The sequence below is a fragment of the Staurois parvus genome, unplaced genomic scaffold (genome assembly GCF_062004578.1).
Source record: "Staurois parvus isolate SC_StPar_1 unplaced genomic scaffold, SC_StPar_1.0 ptg000669l, whole genome shotgun sequence".
NCBI classification, from domain to species: Eukaryota; Metazoa; Chordata; class Amphibia; order Anura; family Ranidae; genus Staurois; species Staurois parvus.
Window position 1 is genome coordinate 1,084,389 of NW_028318465.1, and position 23,350 is coordinate 1,107,738.

Consider the following 23,350-nt stretch of genomic DNA (forward strand, 5'->3'; position numbering starts at 1 on the left):
TTTTTTTATAACAAATGCAATGGAAAGCAAAAATATTTAGTACATTTCTGCAATAAATGCACATTTCCCCTTGTTTTATTCATTGTAAAGACCCTGCAAGTACAGAAAAATACCTGCTGTGGACTGACAGCACAAAGTATTTTTGTGGGCTGAGTGGTGTCAGCTCTGACACGTGTCTTTTGATAAACTGTTCAATCACTCCCACTCTCAAATCTCTACAACATAAAGTCTAATCATTCAGTAGTCCAATAATTGAACTAGGAGGGCTTTATGAGACAACACAGGAAGTGTGTGGAGGACTCCGGACAGTTCTGAACTTTTAGCAACATCAGTTTTTTTTTTTTTTTCCTTGCAACTGTCAAGAGATAGAACAAAAGTAAAAGAAGTTCATTGGCAGTATTTACATACACTTATACACTTTAAAGCAGATCTTGTATAAAAATGTAAGGTCCACTTTTCTGGGAACCCCACACCATGCATATAAACGTATCAAATCATAGCTGAGGAGTGGAGGGCTCTGGGAAAGCCAGACCTTGTCTTTTCATGAGTTAACAGCTCAGCCCAGTGTTATTTCTCAGTGATAGCTGTGTGTCCTGGTGTTTACATGTATTCACTATCAAACAGGAAGTATTTGCAAAATTTGAAGCCCCACTTAAGCTGGCTATAGATGCTTCAAATCTCTGCTGGTTCAGCAGGGACCTGTCAAAATTTGAACCATCTATGGGCAGGCTGATTGTACCCAAGTCGATTGTTGTATGACTTAGGTACAACCAGCATCTTGGATTTTACATGCGATTATTGCTAGCGGCTGTTATAGCCGCTGTCAGTAATCACTTGTTTCTCCTGGTGGGGATGGCTTCCCCCACCGGGTGAGGACAATAGCTCTGTGAAAGGGATTTATCCATCAACACTTAAGCCCCTTACACACAATGACAATATCAGACAAATGATTGTCCGTTTTTTTTTTCATTGCGCGCTAGTCTCGTATCAAAAATGAAGAGGTTACAAAAATTCGTATACGACAGAATAAAAATTCTGAAGTGATATAATGATCATACGAAAATATAATCTGGTATCGTGCAAGAAATATTTTTGTTTTTGTCCCTTCTAATAATTTCGGACGAAAACTGTGTACTAACAATCAAATTATCATACAATCTTTTTGAAAGTGTTCTTTTTCGAACAATTTTCTGATCGTGTATACTAAGCTTAACTGTGTTGATGAGGTAATTGAGCAATTTTCTGTCCTGCATCCTGTGGTTGTAGGAAAGAAAATTGCATAATGCATGGCCTGCCTAAAGCTTTCTTATTTTCTGCCACAGCTAAAAGCTGAAAAGAGGCAGTGCAAGATGTGGAAGGAGGCAAAGCTATAACTTATGAAAGGCTTTAGCTTTAATTTATGTCATTTTAAAAGCAACCCTGTTGTTTGGCAAGTTTTATGGGTGTCAGGTATCAGGACTGTGTGGAGGCAGAAGATAAACTCTTGTGGATGCTTTTGGAGACTTTATTTCTGCTTTCTTGGGAGATCATGCTGGCAAACAGCCATCTCTGAAATATAACGTTGCATTGTTTAGCCCCCATTCACACTACTGCAGTGCCCTATCAAGTGTCGCTCATATGCACATTTTTCTCATGATGGGCATCCCATTTATTTCAAGATTGAGATTATTTACGTTACCCATTTGGGAATGTGTGTCTTATAATATTGCTGTAGATTGGTTCTTCATAATTAAAGCATTAATTTTATTTGCTCATTTTTGGTGCACCAAAAACAGCAATTTTGGTATCATGATTTAAAGAGGCACTAACCTCTGCTTCCTAATATTTTCCCTGAAGGAGTTGGTCCAGCCTCTGTTATGGTTGGCAATCTGGTTGCAGGAAAGAGAATAGCTCAGGCATCAGGGAGGGACCTTGGACAGATTGAAGAAAATGACATGGCAAAAAAGGTAACTAAATCTGTTGAATAAAAAAATCAATAATACTAAACATTCACTTTTTAAATATGTAAAATAGATGAACTTGATGTAACTGATCTTATTGATGCATGTATTTCGTTTTTTTTTTTTTAACATTGTTTCTATGCAATACCTGTGATTGTATATATACACTTGGGAACAGCCATATTTGCCCTTTACGAACACAGGCACTGCTCCCTTCTTTACAGTACTACACAGTGGTATTGCTATGCTGCTCCTTCTCACAATGCAGTCTATTGTGTCAACCTTCTCCTTGAAAACAATGCACTGCCCGTGTGACTAATATCATATCATGCAGATAGGCTAATCTACCTTGCCTCGGGTGGCTGATCTACAAATCTCTACAAGTATTACGAAAACAAAAAAATAAATGTGAAAGCGTGTAAAAATGTGAACTTCATATAACAAATAAGATAAAAAATGTTGTAACAACTCAGATTTGTACTTTCTGAAATGCATCGTATTTTCCTTGTGAGGAGAAACTTGTTAAGTATCTCTCTCATATTATAGCATACTACTGCAATCCTTTGGCAGCCTGTAAATGATTAATTTTTTCTGTTCAACCAGCAAGTTAAACGAAAACAAAATTGACTTGATTCCCCCATCCACACGTTCTAGGTGGGTGGAGGAATCCTGCCTACTGAGTCTTTGTATTCTGATTTTTCTGCCGTCAGAATACACTGATCGCTGCTGCCAGGTATAGCCGGCTGTGCTGATTAAGGAGAAATTTCCAACAGAGTGGATGTGTAGAAGTCGATCTGTAGATCCACTTCTGTACAACCACCCTGCCCTTACATGGATTGAATTTTGGCTGGCCCATGGTGAACTGGTCGAATTTCAGTCCATATGGTTGGCTTTTTAAACAACATAACACCGGTAACTTCCTTGCTTAGCTGTCAGCATGCACTGTGATCTTTTGTGATCCTAATCCTTCGTTTATGATTATGCTGCATGGAGTTAATCGTATTGAGTTAATCTTAAAAACTGGTAGCTAGTTGCACTTAGTAGCCGGCACGCCAGTTACTGACAAGTGCTATTCTCAAATCTATCTACCTATCTGTCTGTATTGGCAGTCAGAAGCTAGTGATATTTCAAGGATTGATAACCTGTGGGATATTGTTGGTGAATGGATCCCTTCGAGTGTTAAACATGGCTAGACTTGCACAAAAACAAACCTTACTGTAGGGCAGTGTTTCTCAACTCCAGTCCTCATGGACCCCCAACAGGTCATGTTTTCAGGATTTCCCTCAGATGAAACAGCTGTGGTAATTACTAAGGCAGTGAAACTGATCAAATCACCTGTGCAAAATAATGGAAATCCTGAAAACATGACCTGTTGGGGGTCCATGAGGACTGGAGTTGAGAAACACTGCTGTAGGGGTTTCCGAAGTGCATGCAGCCCAATTTGCACAGTCTGGCAAGAATATTTCTTAGTTCTTTCCATGTCTTAGATGTGGTGACTGTTATAGTTTTCATTTTGTCATCTAACAATTTCAGCAAGTACAGAAAATAGCTGTGACCTTGCCAGAAATGCTTTTGTCTTTTTTACTTCCTGTGAGTTAAAATGAAAGTTGTAAAACAATTGTATCTTTTTTTTGTAAAGAGGTTATCTCTTTACCCTCATTTAATGGAGGTGAACAAAAACAGACATGTTTAAAGTCTTGGGTAGCAATCATGACTCCCTTCATATATACAGAGGGGTGCAGTCACCTCATCTAAGAACTGGTAAGCTGCAATAATTTACATTTTTGTTTGTGTTTACAGTGAGGAACAGAAATATTTGAACACCCTGCAATTTTGCAAGCTCTCCCACTTAGAAATCATGGAGGGGTCTGAAATTCACATTGTAGGTGCATTCCCACTCTGAGAGACAGAATTAAAAACAAAAATTCAGGAAATCACATTGTATGATTTTTAAAGAATTTATTTGTCTTGCACTGCTGAACATAAGTATTTGAACACCTGAGAAAATCAGTGTTACTATTTGGTACAGAAGCCTTTGTTTGCAATTACAGAGGTCAAACGTTTCCTGTAGTTCTTGACCAGGTTTGCACGCACTGCAACAGGGATTTTGGCCCACTCCTCCACACAGATCTCCTCTAGATCTGTCAGGTTTCGGGGCTGTCGCTGAGCAACATGGAGTTTCAGCTCCCTCCAAAGATGTTCTATTGGATTTAGGTCTGATACTGGCTAGGCCACTCCAGAACCTTCATATGCTTCTTACGGAGCCACTCCTTGGTTATCCTGGCTGTGTGCTTCGGGTCGTTGTCATGTTGAAGACCCAGCCACGACCCATCTTCAATGATGTGACTGAGGGAAGGAGGTTGTTGCTCAAAATCTCACAATAAATGGCCCCATTCATCCTCTCCTTAATACAGTGCAGTCGTCCTGTCCCCTTCACAGAAAAGCACCCCCAAAGCATGATGTTACCACACCCATGCTTCACAGTAGGGATGGTGTTCTTGGGATGCAACTCATCCTTCTTTTCCTCCAAACACGACGAGTGAAGTTTAGACCAAAAAGTTCTACATTGGTCTCATCTGACCACATGACTTTCTCCCATGCCTCCTCTAGATCATCCAGATGGTCATTGGCAAACTTCAGACAGGCCTGGACATGTGATGACTTGAGCAGGGGAACCTTCCGTGCAATGCATGATTTGAAACCATGACGGCGTAGTGTTCTACCGACAGTGACCTTTGAAACTGTGATCCCAGCTCTCTTCATGTCATTGACCAGCTCCTCCCTTGTAGTTCTGGGCTGATTGCTCTCCTTTCTTATCATCAGTGATACTCCATGAGGTGAGATCTTGCATGGAGCCCCAGTCCGAGGGAGACTGACAGTCGTCTTTAGCCTCTTCTATTTTCTAACAATTGCTCCAACAGTTGATCTATTTTCACCAAACTGCTTGGCAATTGCCCCGTAGCCCTTTCCAGCCTTGTGGAGGTCCACAGTTTTGTCTCTGGTGTCTTTTGACAGCTCTTTAGTCTTGCCCATGGTAGTAGTTGGCGTCTGACTGACTGTGGGGTGGACAGGTGTCTTTAAAGAGCTTAGACAGGTGCTACTAAGTTAGATTAATGAGTGGAGTAGAGGTGGACTTTTTAAAGGCACAGTAACAGGTCTTTGAGAGCCAGAATTCTTGCTGTTTCTTAGGTGTTCAAATACTTATGTTCAGCAGTTGAAGACAAATACATTTTTTAAAAATCATACAGTGTGATTTCCTGAATTTCTTTTTCAATTCTGTCTCTCAGAGTGGGAATGCACCTACAATGTGAATTTCAGACCCCTCCATGATTTCTAAGTGGGAGAACTTGCAAAATCGCAGGGTGTTCAAATACTTCTGTTCCTCACTGTATTTGCAGTTTACTTCTTAAAAATGCAATCCAGGCAAACAAGTAAATAGGCAGCCGAAATATATGAATGCATGGTAGTTTTACTTTTCAAAGGATTTGTACTTAAAGTAGGTCTATTGGTTCATGAGATTTACACAGCCCTACCCAACAGCCGAGCCTAGTTTGTTTGCTTGTCTTTTCTTTACCGCAGTTAAAGCTGAAATGTGATTTTTTTCTTTTTTTTACCAGCACTAGCGATGCTGCTTGTAAGCGGTGAAGTGTGTCCAATGTGTCAGTGGCTGCTGTTTACAGTAGAAATTCTCTGTCCTCTGTCTCTGGATACTCCTTCAGCGGTGATCATCCAGTGCTGCGGGTTTATTAGTGGCTGATCCTCTGACAAGCACTTGCCAAAAAGGGCCAAGCATGCTCGTCTTTTCTGCCGCCACGCTCCATTCAGTGCATTTGTATTATAGGTTCCCACAATGCAAAGTGTTCTGTGAACACTTTGTATTATAGGAACCTATAGTTTGGATGCTATGAATGGAGCACAGGGGCAGAAAGGGCAGGTGTAGTTGGCACTTTTCACAAATACCTGTCACAGGCACATCCGCTGATTTTAACCACCCCCCCCCCCCCCCCCCCACAGCACCATAAGCTCAGCACTGCGGAGTTATCTGGGGTTACCACCAGCACACGGGACATACTTCAAGGCTGATAATTAATGTCCCTGGAAATGTTTTTCAGCTAACGCTCCTCATTGTCTTTCCTGTTTTAATAATGTTTCCTAGTCAGCACCTGGTTCACTTTTCTCATTTAAATGTGTCTTCTAATATGTAACTGTTACACTTGCAGCATCAGTACCTGACTGAGATCCTTCAGTGGAGAGCACAGACAACACCTGAGCACATTCTCTTCATACTCCTTAATGCCAAGGTATACCATGAGAATCGTTTACTCTTTGTGATGTTAATACTAAAATGCTTAGGTTGTAGAAAGGTGCTGCAGCTAAACTAAAAGTACATGGCTGATTTTATTATTGGAGAATTCTGCTGGGTATTCTGATATTATTTATTTTTGCTATCAGGGAACAGCTATTTGTACAGCTTCCTGTCTGCAATTACACAAGAGAGCAGAAAAGATAGCTGCAACTTTGGTGGAGAAAGGGCATCTCAATGTTGGGGATAATGTGGTGCTTCTGTATCCTCCTGGTGAGTAACCATATTCTGGATTTGTGTACACTAAAATCGTTTATAATAAAAATAGACTATGTTTATTATTAGATAGTCATCAGTGTGCGTTTGATTTTGGAAAAGGACTGCAATAGTAGTGATCTCTAGAAGACTCATGTAACATGTTCCCAGGCTCTGTCTCCTACAGCATGACTCCATCTATAGCATGTCCCTAGTTTTTGATTATTGTCTTTAGTATTTTGCAGTCTCTGGCAGTCGAAGATGGCAATACATATACTGAATATTACTTTTGACCCTATGGTATGATTATGGGCTACATTTAGGACCCCCTAAACCTCATAACTTGACAACCACAGGTCTAGAAACCCAGCACTAAACCTTCTGGAAGGGTGAACAGTTTTGTGACTCAGATGGTGAAAAATTTGTTTCGACCTCACATAAACATTCAAAGTATAGTACAATTTACAAATAATTATATATTTTAAGAAAAGCATTATACCATGTTTTATTTCCATTTTATTTTTATTTTCTTAATGGGGCTTAATTTACTGTAAAGATCCCATTCCTATACTGATAGTAAAACAGCATTTAAAGAGAACATGAAAAATATCTTTTTTTGCAATACTTTGCTTCAATAGAGAGATTTCACCCACAGTACTTTGTTCTACTCCAAATGTCCTCAGTCTGAAAGAACGCATCGTTTAAGCCACTTCCACCATTCAACACACTTCCAGCAGAGGCTGCCTATGGTCTTTGCTTCAACTCTTACCCAAGCCTGTTCCCTAGTCTCCAGCGCAGGTTCCCCTTGTGTCATTGGTTTCTACATTCCCCTTCCCCCATGTAGTCATCTGTACAACTGATCTCATTTACCAATTTGCAGTGCTGTAATGCCTATTTGTATATCCTTAGAAAGGTTTATAGTCATTTGGCAATTTATCAATCCCTCCAGAAATGTAACACTATCCTGCTATGTTTTAATACTTTCTTTCCCATTCACCAGGTCACCAGTAATATTACAGTGATAATTCATTTTTCATGTATGTAAGCAGAATTGTTCAAAATTTATCTGTACAATAATACATCATGACACTCATATCATTCAGAGTATTTACATCTGATGTGTGGTAACCAAATCCAGCTTCCATATCATGAATTGAAGAGTGCTACTGGCCATATTATGACAACATACATGGGCAAGTGCCATCATCGTGGAACCATATTTTCTATCCTGTCTGTCAAATGTCCTAGTATATTGCAGCCAACTCCATACATAGCTTGAATATCAACAAGTTTAAATTAGCCTTTGGTTCCAGATAATGGATCTAATATCAACACCCTTCAAAGTATTTGTTGCTGCAGGATGTGGTAAGGGTGCTCTGTTGCCTGTGCTAGTGCAGTAAATTATGTATTTATTGTGGCATGCTTATTATTCACTGCCTACACTAAAGTGGTCATCATTTTCTGTCCATATTTGTCATCAAAAAATGTGAATGCAACTATGTATTTTAAAAGAGAACTTATTTAAATTGCACTCCAGGCAGATAAATTCAGTTATGTACTCATTATAAAACAAATGTATTTTATGCAACTATTTTAAGTACCTGAATTTGTATTGCTGTTATCCTCCTCTAAACCCAAGTACAGTAGAACTTGGACTGAAAGAATTAGGGGCAGCTTTAGGAGCCAATCAGGTGTGCTGTATGCTTTTGTCTTGCTAAGTAAAACATACAGGAGGGTGAGGACCTCTTCAGTCTAATTCTGCTTCTTCATGGTCCAGTCACAGGCTTGGGGCAGGGATGTGAACCAGCTGTATTGTTTAATTGCAGTAGGGCAGTGGTCGGCAAGCCGCGGCTCGCGAGCCACATGCGGCTCTTTACATACTTTAATGCGGCTCTTCTGTGTGCCGGGCGCCCGCTCCCCTCCCTCCTCTCGGGCGGCCGCCCCAAAAGTCAGGACTCTGCAGCTAGCCCAGCAATGGGCAAACTACGGCCCAGCGGACCTTTTAATCCGGCCCGCTGAGCGTGGCAAACATTGGCTGTCAGGATGTAGGCGGGGCAGCGTGACGAACTCCTCTCCTCTCACAGTCCGCCCTGAAGACCGGAACGGCGCGGGAACACGGCGAGAGGAACGTGCGGAGCAAAGGTAAGTGAATTGACACAATATGGGGAATGAATTACTATAGGGGGGATGAATTACTATAGGGGGGATGAATTACTATATGGGGGATGAATTACTATGGGGGATGAATTACTATATGGGGGATGTATTTTCAGTTTTAAAAATGTGGCTCTCAAAATAAATTTCAATCGTGGTTTTGGCGAGATTTGGCTCAGTTGAAAAAAAAGGTTGCCCACCACTGCAGTAGGGTAAAGTCCGGCCACCAGCTTTGCTGTCAGGCAGGCAACTATTAGGACTGGCTGGAAATAGTTGCAAAGCCAATTGCAGGTAAAACACCACATATATCCATGTGTGTTTTCAAATGTTTAGCCTTGAGTTCAGCCTTAAAGAAATAACTAGGCTGCCATTTCAGGCTACAATTGGAAAATGCCAGCCGATCCTCTGTCTTAAATTACTGTGCCAGAACAAGTATGCATGGCAGGTGTTCTGATTTCACTTGCTGAATATTGGTCCAAGTCAGTTGTGAAGTCATAGGATTGTATGACTAGGGAATGAAGATAAAGTAGACCAAAAATATAATCGCACTAGGGCACAAAGTTCTCGTCCTAAAGGAAAGCAGCTAGTACAATATTGTAGGTGACAATATAATCAAGAATGAATATACAAAGTGTCAGTGCAGTGCTAACTATAAAACATAAAATAAGTCCATAAATATCTCATCGCAAAGTGCAAATAAGAGTCCAAATGAATGGTGTAAGTATGTTAGAGAAAAGCTGACAGTCCATGAAGTTCCTCAATGAATAAGCCGAAGCTGGTGGTGCTCAAAATGATAGGACACACAGAGGAAGAACCTCCACTTCCACACTTCCTCTTACCCTGTGTTTTGACCGTCCATAAGCTGCTGGTCGTGATTTTGGTCTCGTGGTGGTGTGTGGCTCAGAGTGGGGACCAAGACACGGAATAGAGTGGTGCCATTGACAAAAACGGTTGGAGGTCCTGCCGTGGCGATTTATAGTGTTATCTTTACTACACTTTTTGACTGTTCCTGGTTGGACGGTCAAAACACTTTATGATGAGATATTTGTGAACTTATTTTATGTTTTATAGTTAGAGCTGCACTGTCACTTTGCATAAGGGTATAGAGAGGTTAATAAAGAATAGAAATCAGAGATTGATAAACAGATCTTCATGTTTTTATTTAATTTATTTATTACAGGTACTTTTATAGCGCTGTTAATTTACATAGCGCTTTACATATATATTGTACATTCACATCAGTCCCTGCTCTCAAGCAACTTACGATCTAAGGTTAAGAACCAAGTAATTGTTTCAGAAATCTTTTCCGAACTTCTGGATTTTCGATAGTAAAACTCATAAGCCTATGCAAAAAAGAGTTCAAATTGTGTACAACATTCACATTTGATTTTACTTGTGAATTTGTTTTTACTATTTCGCCACGCGTATTTGTCTTTTCAGGAGTTGAGTTGATTGCAGCATTTTATGGGTGTTTATATGCTGGCTGCATTCCAGTAACGGTCCGGCCTCCACACGCTCAGAACCTCACAGCAACCTTACCTACAGTGCGAATGATTGTAGATGTAAGTTTCTTCTGACAGATATTTTTCATCATTCTATATTTTGTACATCAAACTGTTAGCATTGATGGCATCAAATTGAGATATGACTTGCAATTGACGTAGTACAACTATTATCAGCCTTGTATGCATTTATATAATTACATTCAATTTAAATTACCTTGTCGGTTGATCACTTTACATGGTTTTTAGGAGCTGTGTTGTCAGGGAAAAAAAAAAGATATTCTGTACCTAACCAAGGGAGCCTTTGATAACTTGCAACAATATTTTTCTCCAAGTCACACTGTGCATAATGGTCACAAAAGATTTAAGATGGCTTATTTATTTATTTCAGGTACTTATATAGCGCCGTCAATTTACGCAGCGCTTTACATATATATTATACATTCACATCAGTCACTAACCCTCAAGGGGTATACAATGTAAGGTCTCTAACTCACATTCATACATACACATACTAAGGCCAATTTAGACAGGATCCAATTCACCTACCAGCATGTCTTTGGAGGGTGGGAGGAAACCAGAGTACCCGCAGGCACAGGGAGAACATGCAAACTCCAGGCAGGTGGTGCCGTGGTTGGGATTCGAACCAACGATCCTAGTACTGCCAGGCGGAAGTGCTAGCCATTTAGCCACTGTGCTGCCCATTTTTTCTGTGTCTGACCACATGAGAGGTATTGGGTACAAGGTAGTCTCACTTTCAGAAAACATAATCATATGTACATAATATACAGAATGTCTTAAAGAGGTTCTTACATCGATTTATTATATCAATGAATGCAAAGCTTCCTCTGATTGGACATCATCAGCCCACCTCTCTGACTCAGCCAATCAGACGAAGCTTTGTTTTCATTGATAGAATACATTGCTTTCTCTGAATGGCTGAGCGCCGCAGTGATAGACACTACCATGTTCCGGGATTTGACTGTGCAAGTCTCATCTCACTCCCGAAACACAGTGCGGTATGCTATATGTAGCTGCAGCTACACACAGTTTATACCAAATGAACCATGCAAATTACATCAAAAGGTGGAGATCAGCTTTAGGCCTAAGAGCCTAAGTGACTGATGTGGTGTAGTGGTAATAGTGACTCTTATTTCTTTTTCTTTTTTTTTTTTTATAATTCCTCAACTCTCTTGATTTTAATTTTTGTTTTGAATGTGTTAAGAAAGGAAAGCTAAATTGCCAGTTCTTGTATGTTAATAGAAAATTCTATTTTGTATTAGGTTAGTAAAGCTTCCTGCATTCTCACGACACAAACTTTATTGAGATTACTAAAGTCCAAAGATGCGGCAGCAGCGGTGGATGTGAAAACATGGCCAACCATCATAGAAACAGGTGGGTATTTATTGTTATTACACAGGAGACATATGCAAAAGTTGTACTGAAACCCACTAGCAATTTAAAGAGACAGCACTCCCATTAACTTTAAAAACTTCAGCAAGCTTGCTGAAGGCTCTGTAAATGCTTTTGTAAAAGCTTACTGGATTTTTTTTTTGGCTGCTGCACTCTTGTGACATCTCCATAGTGTGAGACTGACAAAATGTTGAGAAAAGCAGATGCAGAAAGAAGAAGGAAGTCTTGGGCCTCAACACCAGTCCTGGGCTTCAGGTGTTATAAGACCAGGACTTCCTTCTTCCTAAGGTAGTTTTGCCTAGGCTTTTTGTACTCATCGTAAAAACATTTTCCTAAAGTCTATTGGAGATATAGCTCCCTGTCCGTATGTATTTATAATTTTCCCAGTATTGCTTTGCTCTAAAATGGTGGTGGCAAAGGTTCTCCTGGGCTGACCTACAGTTTTCTTGTTTGCCACTGTGCAATCTTTTTGTAAGTAGCAATGGACTTTAAAAGGATTTTACAGTGACTGCAATATTCCTATTTAAAACAAAAACCCTAAAAATTAGTGCATTATATTTAGCAACACGTTATAGAATATATATACATAATTTTTTTATTTTCATGTACAGCAGTGCATGTTTTAAAATCAAGCTTTTTTCTTTTCTTTTTTTTTTTTGGCTATGTCTTTATAGATTTCATAGAGGTTAATGTAATTTTTTCAAGTCCTTTTCAAAAGAAGGCCTTATTTAAAAAAAACGTATTTTGGTATGTTAATGAATGAAACAGTTATTGCTGAAACAGTAGGCCCATAGTGGATATGCTCTAGTCCAAAATGGGGGTATACAGGTGCAAGCTGATGTTGTTAAAAATTATTTATAGACTTCAGTAGGACAATATTGAGATGACTGTAAGCTATGATAGAGCTTTTATTATTCTTAATGTGTCAGAGTCTCTTTTAGTGCAAACAATGTCTACAGAATTTTATGTGTCTTTACAAGATTTAGCTGAAAATAAAATCTGCATATATTTAATTCCAGATGATTTGCCCAGAAAGCGAATACCTCTGATGTATAAACCGCCTACACCTGAAATGCTGGCCTACCTCGATTTCAGTGTTAGCACCACAGGCATGCTCACAGGGGTCAAGGTAGGTGAACCATGTTAATGTCTGAGAGCAATTCCATTGAGAAGAATTTTTTTTCTGTTTGTTTTTGTTTTATTTTTTCAATGTGCGTGTACACCGTTACTGCTCATAATGCTATTTAGTGTTCTGTCACTCTTATCAAAACCAGTCATGAACATAATCAGGAATGGTGGTTATTTCATGTCATGAATGGTCTAAATAGATTTATTACAAAATAAGGACTGATATATATAACTTTGCTAAACTTTTGCTAATTGTTTCTTTTTATTGATGAATGTAAAGGAATATCCAAATCATATAATACAGTATATAATCTATGTCACTTTAAAACCCTCAATTTTCTTGCAGATGTCCCATGGAGCTGTAAATGCACTTTGCCGGGCGATAAAGCTGCAGTGTGAGCTGTACTCCACACGTCAGATCGCCATTTGTCTGGATCCATATTGTGGGCTTGGCTTTGTACTTTGGTGCCTTTGCAGGTTGGTTGTAGATGTGGATAACTCAGTGCACTGTTCTAGCAGTTGGATACAGTGATAAATTTCCTCCGTGTACTCTGGCTAAAACAAGTGTAGATTCATCTCTGCATAAAGATAATATTATTTAAATATATGTTTTTGCTATCTCTGCAGTGTTTACTCTGGTCATCAGTCTATATTAATTCCTCCTATGGAGTTGGAATCCAACCTTTGCCTGTGGCTATCTGCTGTTAGTCAGTACAGGATTAGGGACACATTCTGTTCTTATTCTGTAATGGAGATGTGCTCTAAGGGTCTTGGAAACCAGATTGAGGTGCTAAAGGTAAGATCCCAAGTATAATTTTAGACCATAATATACATTGAATGTCCATGCCTAGTTATGCTAATGTTGGCTGAGAAAATGATAAGCAGCTTATACTGAGCAAAATTATTTAAGATGTTTGGGGGCAGTACTTTCTCAGGCAACCTTTGTTGCTTCGTAACGATTATTCAGATTTATACCTGATATGAAAGGCCAATCAGATTAATTCCTTAGTATGTGCATATCTTTAGTATTTTCTTCCTTCAGAACTAAAATGGGGTCCAGTTCTTTTCTCTGGCAAATTTCAGTACCTTTAGTATGTACTCAGTATTTGCAGTCCACATGTATGGCAAACACTGTTAATCAACATGACAAGCTTAAAAAAGCTTGCTTTTTAATAATCCATGTAGGAGTATTGTTAGACTTTGAGTGACTATAAAATAATATGGTACCTTTCTTTCTTTGAATTCACCTGCTCCTTTTTTCACATTATGCCTTATTACCTCCTGTAGACAAAAGGAATAAACTTGTCCTATGTGCGGACCTGCGTAGTGGTGGCAGAAGAACGTCCAAGAGTTGCTCTCACATATTCCTTTTCTAAGCTTTTCAAAGATCTTGGTCTTTCTCCTCGTGCTGTCAGTACCACTTTTGGATCAAGAGTAAATACTGCTATATGTTTACAGGTAAGCTGTGGGTTTGCTGGCATTACCCGTCATTGGCTGATATATAATTTAGCAAATGCTAAGTTTTTTAATAAACAACAAACTTACATTGTTTAGTAATAAATAGGGGGGTTCTGATCCACAAACCTGTCTGTATTTTTAGATGCATTCTTATAGCATGCCATAATGTCTGAATGGACAAGGTGAAGTGCCAAGTTCACATGCAAGTGAAAAGGCAGCTCCTGATCCTGGTAACATGAGGGGAGGAAACATTAATCACAGGGGTCACAATCAAATTGATTTGTTTAAACTGAATAACTGCATAGAGTCTACTTTTTCTTTAACAAATGACCAGTAAATCTAAAATAGGCTGTTATTTAGAATAGTGATTGACATTGACCAACGTATGTTTAAAGATCTGGGGATTTAGGGTTAGGATTTGTTTGGAGATGTAGATAATTTTCTACATATATTTGTCAATTAATCCCAAGGGCTAGGTTCACACTTGAGCGGGTGCGACAATCGCATCTGTTCCCGCAACCACCTGCAGCCAAATTATGCTACTCTGTAGAGACTCACAGGGCTGTCATTCATTCTTTTGGCATCCCCACTCATCTCAACCCGCAGCATGTTTGCAGGTGTGGGAACCACAAGGAAATTGGATGGTGCTTTTTCCTGGCCGCTGCGTTTCGAAAATGGTGTATGAACCTTTTTTCTGCAGGATACGCAGGCACGGCAGCCCATTCAAATGAGTGAGTTGCTGTGCCCGAGCTAATGCGGCCCGCAAACCCACACAGATGTGGACCTTGGGTAAAGCAAAAGGCCTCAGCTTCTCTTTGAACTTTCTACCTACGTTAAGTGTGTTCCATTTAAAAATGTTCTACTGTCTGTGATAGGATAAAAAATTAACTTCTGCCCTGAACTATCAACAGGGGCATAAATTTTTCCTTCCCACTTGTTACCACTCCATTGTGTATCTATTAGGTAGAACCAAAGACCTGTTGTGAAGAATTCTTGTCACTTCTTGTCCTATAGCTAAAACAGGACATGAGAGAAAATCCCTCCAAAGTGAGGGAATCCCTGGTTGTTACAAGGGTCACTAGAACTAGTGTACCCATTGCAAGCTTTCCTTCTGGGGCAGAAAATTTGGGATTTTCTTTTACTTTTGGTGATAATAGTACACATGACAAATAGGTTGCATCTTCCTAATAGTGGCAGAGACAGCAGTAAAATCCTTACAGGTTTTCTAGTCATTCTACACTATTCAAACCTAAAAAAAATTTGCCTTTAGTTATACTTTTAGTATTTAGGTCACTACAGCTTAGAAAATGGGACATGCCTCTTATCAGGAACTGTTGTTTTACGTTGGCTTTCTTCTCCTATGAACCACAGTGGATAGTTGTGTGTGTTCAGGAATTGGGTTCAGTACTATAATGGCGGGGCACGATGATATACACTGCTTGCAGACTGCTCTAGCGCATAAGACAATTTATACTTTTTTAATCAACATGCAAAACCCCTTTAAATGGTATGAATTGAATTGAATGTGTAGTGCAAATGTACATTGGGTATAGAAAAGAATCACACCGTTTAAAATAATCCCATTTTGTTGCTTTGCAGCCTGAAATGAAGACAACACACATTTTAAGTTTTATTCAGCTGTATTTATTCAGTGCAACTTATAACATCCAAGAGAAAGATATAACACCACAATGTCAGAATTTTTTTTTTTTTCTTTTTAAATTCAAAAACAGAATTACTGGGTTAGAAAAAGGATCACCCCCCATCACAGTATTTTGTTGAACGACCTTTTGCTTTAATTACAGCCATTAGTCTGTTGGGATATGTCTCTACTAACTTTGTACATCTAGACTTTGCAATATTTGCTCACTTTTCTTTGCCGAACTGCTCACATTTAGTTAAATTTGATGGTGACTTTTTGTGGACTGCAGTCTTCAAGTCACTCCACAGATTTTCAGTTGGGTTTAATTCAGGGCTCTGACTAGGCCAGGCAAGGATATTCACTTTTTTCTCCTTCAACCACTGTATGGTCATGTTTGCTGTTTGCTTTGGGTCATTGTCATGTTGGAAGGTAAGTCTTCTTCCCATTGGCAACTTTCTGGTAGAGGGCAGCAGATTTTCCTTAAGAATTTGACAGTATTTTGCTCCATCGTTTTGTCCTTCTATCCTGACAAGTGCTCCAGTCCTTGCTGCAGAGAAACACCCCCATAGCAGGATATTATCAACTCAATGCTTGACTGTAGGAATGGTGTTATGTGGATGGTGGTATTGGATTTCCACCAGACATTGTTTAGTGTTGAGGCCAAGTAATTTAATTTTAATCTCATCTGACCATAACACATTTTTCCATGTGGCCTCAGAATCCTCAAGGTGCATGTTGGCAAAGCTCACTCATGACTGCATGTGACCTTTTTTGGGTAGTGTCTCTTTTCTTGCAACCCTTCCATACAAGCCACATTTGTGGAGAGTTTGTGATATTGTTGTCACATACACACAATGACCACTCTTTATCATAAATTCCGGCAACTACTTCAGAGTTGCTGTAGTCCTCTTGGTAACCTTTCTGACCAGTTTCCTCCTGGCTCTTTCATCCAGTTTGGAGCAACGCCTGATCCAGGGAGGGTCTGTGTTGTATCAAATACTTTCCACTTCTTAGTAATAGTATATACAATAATAATAATAAACATACTGTTTTGTATCCATCTCCTGACTTTTGCCTGTCCTCAACTTTATCCCAGGCAGTGCCTTGCCACCCATAGTCGATTGTTTGCTTCATTTGCACTACCGGGGACTGAAATGCTCCAGGAAAGATCTTTTCATGCTCGGCTAATAAAAATGAGCAGAGCTGATCACAGTTGAAAGTCAAATGGCTTTGTGTGCCATTGAGAAGTGATTAGCTACACCTGATTTAAGTTTACAAGTCATTTTTAGAAGAAGGTGATCCTTTTTGCAACTCAGTGATTCTGTTTTTGAATTTCTTTGTATTCTTTTTCCAACATGTGGGTGTTATATCTTTCTCTTGGATGTTATAAGTTGCACTGAGTCAATACAGCTGGATAAAACAAAAACTGTGTCTGTCTTCATTTCCGGCTGCAAAGCAACAAAATGTGAATATTTTAAAGAGGGGTTCTTTTCTATACCCACTGTATACATGAAATGTATTTTATGTTTCTGGAGATTCTCATATAACAAATGCACATTTTCATAAAGTGAACAATAGCTAATGTATTTGATGAAGCTACTATAATTTCTAGCGTGTAAATACCCTTAGAATAGACTTTTATACAAACACCTTCTGGTCTTATTACCAGGGAACCTCAGGGCCAGATCCTACAACAGTGTACGTGGATCTCAAATCCCTTCGGCATGACAGGTATGTAGTTTCTTAATAGAACACTGATGTGTTTTGTTTGACAAATATCGGTCCTGTCTGGATGAGGCATGTTCATAGGTTAGGAAGGAGTCTGTGATTTACAAGCTGGCTCTGAAAGTTGCTGCACTGGATTTATGAGTTGGTTAAGGAGATGATTACACTGGCAGCACAGTTCACTGAGGTTTTATTACTTGTAATAAGATCTTATACAGTAAGTACTTATAGCTGGCTATGTCATGGGTTCAAAAACAGTGTCATTAATTTCTGTGTATTGTCTGTATATACTGTTCATACACAGTGACACTAGAAGTTTGAAGGGATGAACCACTATGCTTCCTAAATTAAAGGATTTACCTACAGCATCTCCACATCTCAGCATCAGTAGTCAAATGAAAATGTGCAATCTGTAAAATATTGTTAACCTGTAACTCTCTTTTTTGCAGACTGATACAAAATAACAAGGTTGTTAACATGTAACTCCTTTTTGTTAAGAAAAACAACTGTCCTCTCTGGGTGGTTAATGTACATTGCAAGGGTTTAAAGTGTTACTAAACCCACAACAGTAAAATCAGTCTGTATATGAAGTAAAACGTGTTTGTTATACTCAGTGTGAAACCTAAGGGGTTAATTTTCTGCATTGTTGTAAAAAGGCTTTTTGAGCCTGTCTTCTCTGATCCTCCCCTTCTACAGTCCCCAATGCATCTGCTGATAGTACAGAGCTCTAGGAGTCACTCTGCACATGTTCAGTTTTGTGTGTATTGCTAGAGAGTTTTATTTTTCTTTGGGAGGGTGCATGTAATCAGCGCAGTGCCAATCAGCACTGTTCAGACAGGGTCAGGGTTATGCAGCCTCATAGGACAGTAAGAGCAGAATGAAAATGCCTCCTGCAAGCTATAACCAGTCACCAGACTGCTATACACTGCTGATGAGTAAAGGTATTTGGCAGTTTATATTTACTAAAATAATTGCATTTCCATGTACTGTGGGAGACAAGATATAGTGAACGCAGGGTCCTTGGTTTAGTAACACTTTAAGCAAATCTTGTTGCACATCTACATTTTCTGCTTTTAAATAAAAAAAAAAAAAAAAAAGCTTGTTTCACCGTGTTCTTTCCAGACTCATTCCTGAATGGGAGAGTCTATGTTTATGATCGCCACTTGAGCAGATCCCATTGTTAAAATGAAGAAAGTTACATAATTGAGATCTCTTTAGTAGTACTTGGGGAACAACATCCCCCCTTGGAAATGAAACTCCTATTGCAGGGCTTTCCTAAACGTTTACTTGTATCTCTGTACTGGCGTCTGAGAAAATCAGTCAGTCAATTACACTAGTAGGAAATTACATTTCTGAGAGCATGCTGTACAACAACAGTGTACAGAATGCCTCCAGCAGGTTGCCATTTCAATGAATTTTGGACAGTTTTAGAAAATTTAAGCAGTCATTGATTGCAGTGGAAGGGTAATTTTTTTATAACATTAAATTGCAATATGACTTGCGAAGCAATTTTATATGTTATATTTGTTTTGCTTTTTTAATGGAGTTCCCCTTTAACCTTTTTAGGACCAGCTGTTGTAATGCATCGGCCTGTCGGTACATTTGTTAGGATGAGTGAATATACTTGAATGTCCATATTGTTTACATGTGTGTGCGCCTGCCTTATGCACCAAGTTGCTGCTCGCACTGACTTTAGACAACAGACAGCATTGGTTAAAAGCACAGAGCTGATTGGAGCAGCTCTGTGCCTTGTGATTGCAGTGCTAGTCAATCACAATGATTACAAATATAAACAGTGTAGTACTGTTTACAATTGAGTCACCCTCTCACAACAGAGGAATGAGCAAAGGAGGATTTTAGTGAATGAATCCATTCATTAAATACTTCTGTCTTTAGCAGAGGAACACAGACAACCATGTTTGTGGGATTGCTTTTGTGTGAAAGGGGCCGTTTAAAATGCCACTGGCAACCAATGTTGTGGGATTGTTTTTTTGAACATGGGGTGCAAAAAGGGGGCTTAAATGTACTGCTGACCACCAATAATGTAGTGAGGTGGAAGGTTTTAAAATGCATTTTGTAGTCATGCATGTTTAAAACAGAACAGAAAGCCCACATTTGTTGAACAATTGCTTTTGTGTGAAGGGGGCCGTTTAAAATGCCACTGGCAACCAATGTTGTGGGATTGTTATTTGAACATGGGGTGCAGAAAGGGGGCTTAAATGTACTGCTGACTACCCATAATGTAGTGAGGTGGAAGGTTTTAAAATGCATTTTGTAGTCATGCATGTTTAAAACAGAACAGAAAGCTCAAATTTGTTGAACAAATATGACCTTTACGTATTCTGCTCTATGTAAGCAAAGCAGACAGTGTATCAGGGAAGGGGAACACAGATAATTGTTCTCAGAGTGTCCCTCATTTGTCCTGTTTTCTGTCTTTCTGGAGTTCTTGTGTAAAAAGAATCTCCACTCTGATTCAGCCACACACTGTACTGCACCTGGGGTTGGCTTAAAAACTTTGTATGCCTTTTCAAAGTTGCCAGATTGTCACCATTTCTAACAAAAAGATCCGCTTACTCATTCATGCAATATTCATCCATTAGCTGGGAACTGGCAGTGTACTTGTGTCAGAAGCCTCAAGTGATTCAGACAGTTCTGCTATTTCTGGCTGCCTGACAAGCAACAGGATAAGAGTCTGTTGTAATGACCTTCCTATCAAAGTGCACTGCTAGAGCTGGTAGAGAAAGGGGACTTTTCTGGTATCCTGGTCTCTATTTCGTACTAAACTGTACATATATATATGTTGGGATAATGATAGCTTCATTTGTAGGCTGATATATGTGTGTTTTAAAGTGTCAGTTCTTCCAAAAGTGATATCCTAGAGGTGGACTCTGGTGCGAAGAGTCAGCCCCTGGCTTCTTGTATATCTATATTATTATTATACAGGATTTATATAGCACCAACAGTTTATGCAGCACTTTACAAAATGAAGGTAGACATAACAGTTATAATACAAATTGGTACAAGAGGAAACAGAGGGCCCTGCTCGTTAGAGCTTACCATTTAGGAGGAAGAGTTGAGTGATACAAAAGTTAAGTTGTTAGTATTTTGAATTTTATTCGTTGGGCAAGTGGAAGCCGGTGGAGGGCTAGCAGACACTGAACGGTTGGTAAGGTGGATGAGCTGGGATGCAGTATTCATGATGGACTGGAGAGTGGATAGCCTATGTAAAGGTAAGCCACTGAGGAGGAAGTTGCAGTAGTCGAGGTGAGAGATAACCAGGAAGTGAATTAGAAGCTTGGTGGTATCATTGGTTACAAAGGGGCGTATTCTGGAGATGTTGCGGAGGTTGAGGCGGCATGATTTGGACAGGGATTGGATGTGTGCCTGAAAGGATAGTTCAGAATCCAGAGTTACCCCTAGCACTCTGGCATGCAGGGATGGATTGATAGTGGTGCTATTGATCTTGACCGAGAAATCAGAAGAGGCACGTGGGGGAGGAAATATTATGAGCTCAGTTTTGGATAGATTGAGATTTAGGAAGTGGTGTGATATCCAGTCTGATGTGTCTGTTAGTAAATCGGTGATACGTGAGGAAACTGAGGGGGTGAGTTGAGGAGTAGAGAGATAGATTTGTGTGTCATCAGCATAGAAATGGTATTGGAAACCATGGGAAGCTATCAGCTGACCCAAGGAAGAGGTATAGATCTAGAATAGGAGATGTCCAAGGACAGAACTTTGGGGGACCCCAACAGAGGAGTAGGAGAGGAGGAGGTAAAGTTGTAAGTGACACTGAAGGTGCGGTGAGATGGGTAAGATTTGAACCATCAGAGCGTACAGTCACTGAGACCAAGTAAATAGAGTTTTTTGAGGAGGAGGGGGTGGTCAACTGTGTCAAAGGCAGCGGAGAGGTCAAAGAGTAAGAGTATGGAATAGTGGCTATTAGTTTTAGCGGTTAGCAAGTCGTTTGTGACTTTTAGGATAGCAGCTTCTGTGAATTGTTGTGGGGGAAATCCAAACTGAAGGGGATCGAGAAGGTTATTGTAATGAAACCGACCCAGACAGCGCTTGGGTACTAACGGTAGAATACCGCTTCCCCATCCGAACACCGACAACAGGCACCACAGCCGACCATACAAGACTAGACGACACCAGTCTTGAAGTAAACCAGATGGTAGACTACTGTATTTGAACACAGATACAATATATATACACTCGGGACAATCCCCCTTCCCTGCATAATGACACAGGGCGGGGCAATCTACATTTAGTAACAAGAGACACACGGGTATTCAAACTTCACACCAGCAGACAGTCCCATCAGGAGGGAGGGCTGATGGATACCCCCCCCCCCCCCACTAAGCTAATACACATAAACACATATACATCCCATAATAGTTTGCTCCCAAGCCAAACAATAGAACAATGGGATGCAGCCACATAACATTAAACAATCAACAACCCCACACCCCAATATTAGGACAGATCACCCTGTACCCCTAACAGGCACAGGGTGATTTACACATAAGAGGGATGTGGGGAGCTGAGACAGGGGTCTCTCCACCTCTCCAAAGTGAGCTGGGTTCCATGGGCCCCCACCCAAAGTGACTCCCATCATAGTTATTCTTAATAAGGTGACAGCTCAGCTGGTTGTAGACTGGACGTACAAGTAGTTTGGAAATGAAAAGGGAGTGAGGAGATGGGTCTTAGGTTGCTAAGATTAGCGGGGTCCAGTGAGGCCTTTTTAAGCATGAAGGTGACTAGCGCATGTTCTAGAGAGTTGGGGAAGATGCCAGTAGAAAGGGAGAGATTAAAGATATGAGTTAAAGAGTGAAGGATAGAGCCAGGGTGACCGTAGTATTAGCGAGGGAACAGGGGGCAGATGGTTAGGTGGGCTCTATAGTAGCTGGGTTAAACAAGGGAAGTATAGATTGTGCGGGTGGACAATGGAGTGTAATGTGAGGGAGATATCTGTAAAGTGGAGATCTCGTCACGAATTGTATCAATTTTATTTTTGAAGTGATCCTGGGCAGTGAGTGACTTAGTGGGTGGAGGTAAAGAAGGATGAAGTTGAGAGTTAAAGGTACAAAAGAGTTGACGGGGATTGTGTGAGAGGGTGTTACTGAGAGTGATTAAATAGGTCTGTTTGGCAGTGCGGAGACAGGAGTTGTATTTTTGAAGGGCAGATTTATATTGCTCAAAGTCTCCAGAGCACGGCAAAGGATGTTGGGTGAAGGGGTGTAGACACCCATTCATGGAATTTCAGGCGTTAAACTTCGTCCCTTTAGAAAAGTGTGCTAAACTGCTGCAAGTATGAAGATCAGGCATCTAAGTGTGTCTGCACATACAGCAGTCTCCCAGACATTTCTGTCATGAGAGAATGCCAGGCTGTTCTGATAGACTAATTGCACCTTGCAGACAGACGTGTGTTACAGCACAGTGCTACGGTGTGCAGCAGTGCACCAATAAGCTGTTCAGTGCTCTGCCAGAAATGGCAAATGCCAATGCAAAAAATTTTTTTCATGAAGTTCCTTAAGGATCTATGGTGTGAACACTGAACGTTTGAAAGCCTCCTCTGTTCCTGTTCAAAATATGGGTGAAAAACAGGTTATAAGAATGAAAAAAATTCTTGGAATAGATTTTTAAAAATTACCCAATCATATGTCACAATTCCTTGCCAAGTGTAAGCGAACATATGTCCTAGAAACCTGGTTCTGCTGTGGGACGTTGCTGGTATTAAAACAATGATGAAAGTCTACTGGCATTTAACAGTACAAATTCAGTAATAGGTGGACTAGCACATTACACACCCACTGGAGAACTACTCCGGGCT

The 23,350-nt window shown here is 40.0% G+C and overlaps 1 protein-coding gene across 2 annotated transcripts in view; it reads left to right on the top strand.

Annotated features, from left to right (window-relative positions):
- DIP2B (DIP2 acetate--CoA ligase B (putative)) overlaps positions 1–23,350 on the top strand; it is a 295,019-nt gene that overhangs the window by 253,231 nt on the left and 18,438 nt on the right. For both annotated transcript variants that reach the window (XM_089652038.1, XM_089652039.1), the window contains exons 24-33: positions 1,837–1,946; positions 6,161–6,241; positions 6,393–6,516; positions 10,093–10,214; positions 11,438–11,549; positions 12,587–12,696; positions 13,042–13,172; positions 13,323–13,491; positions 13,983–14,153; positions 17,465–17,526. In XM_089652038.1, the coding sequence (XP_089508164.1) occupies positions 1,837–1,946; positions 6,161–6,241; positions 6,393–6,516; positions 10,093–10,214; positions 11,438–11,549; positions 12,587–12,696; positions 13,042–13,172; positions 13,323–13,491; positions 13,983–14,153; positions 17,465–17,526 (1,192 nt within the window). The remainder of the gene's footprint in view (positions 1–1,836; positions 1,947–6,160; positions 6,242–6,392; positions 6,517–10,092; positions 10,215–11,437; positions 11,550–12,586; positions 12,697–13,041; positions 13,173–13,322; positions 13,492–13,982; positions 14,154–17,464; positions 17,527–23,350) is intronic.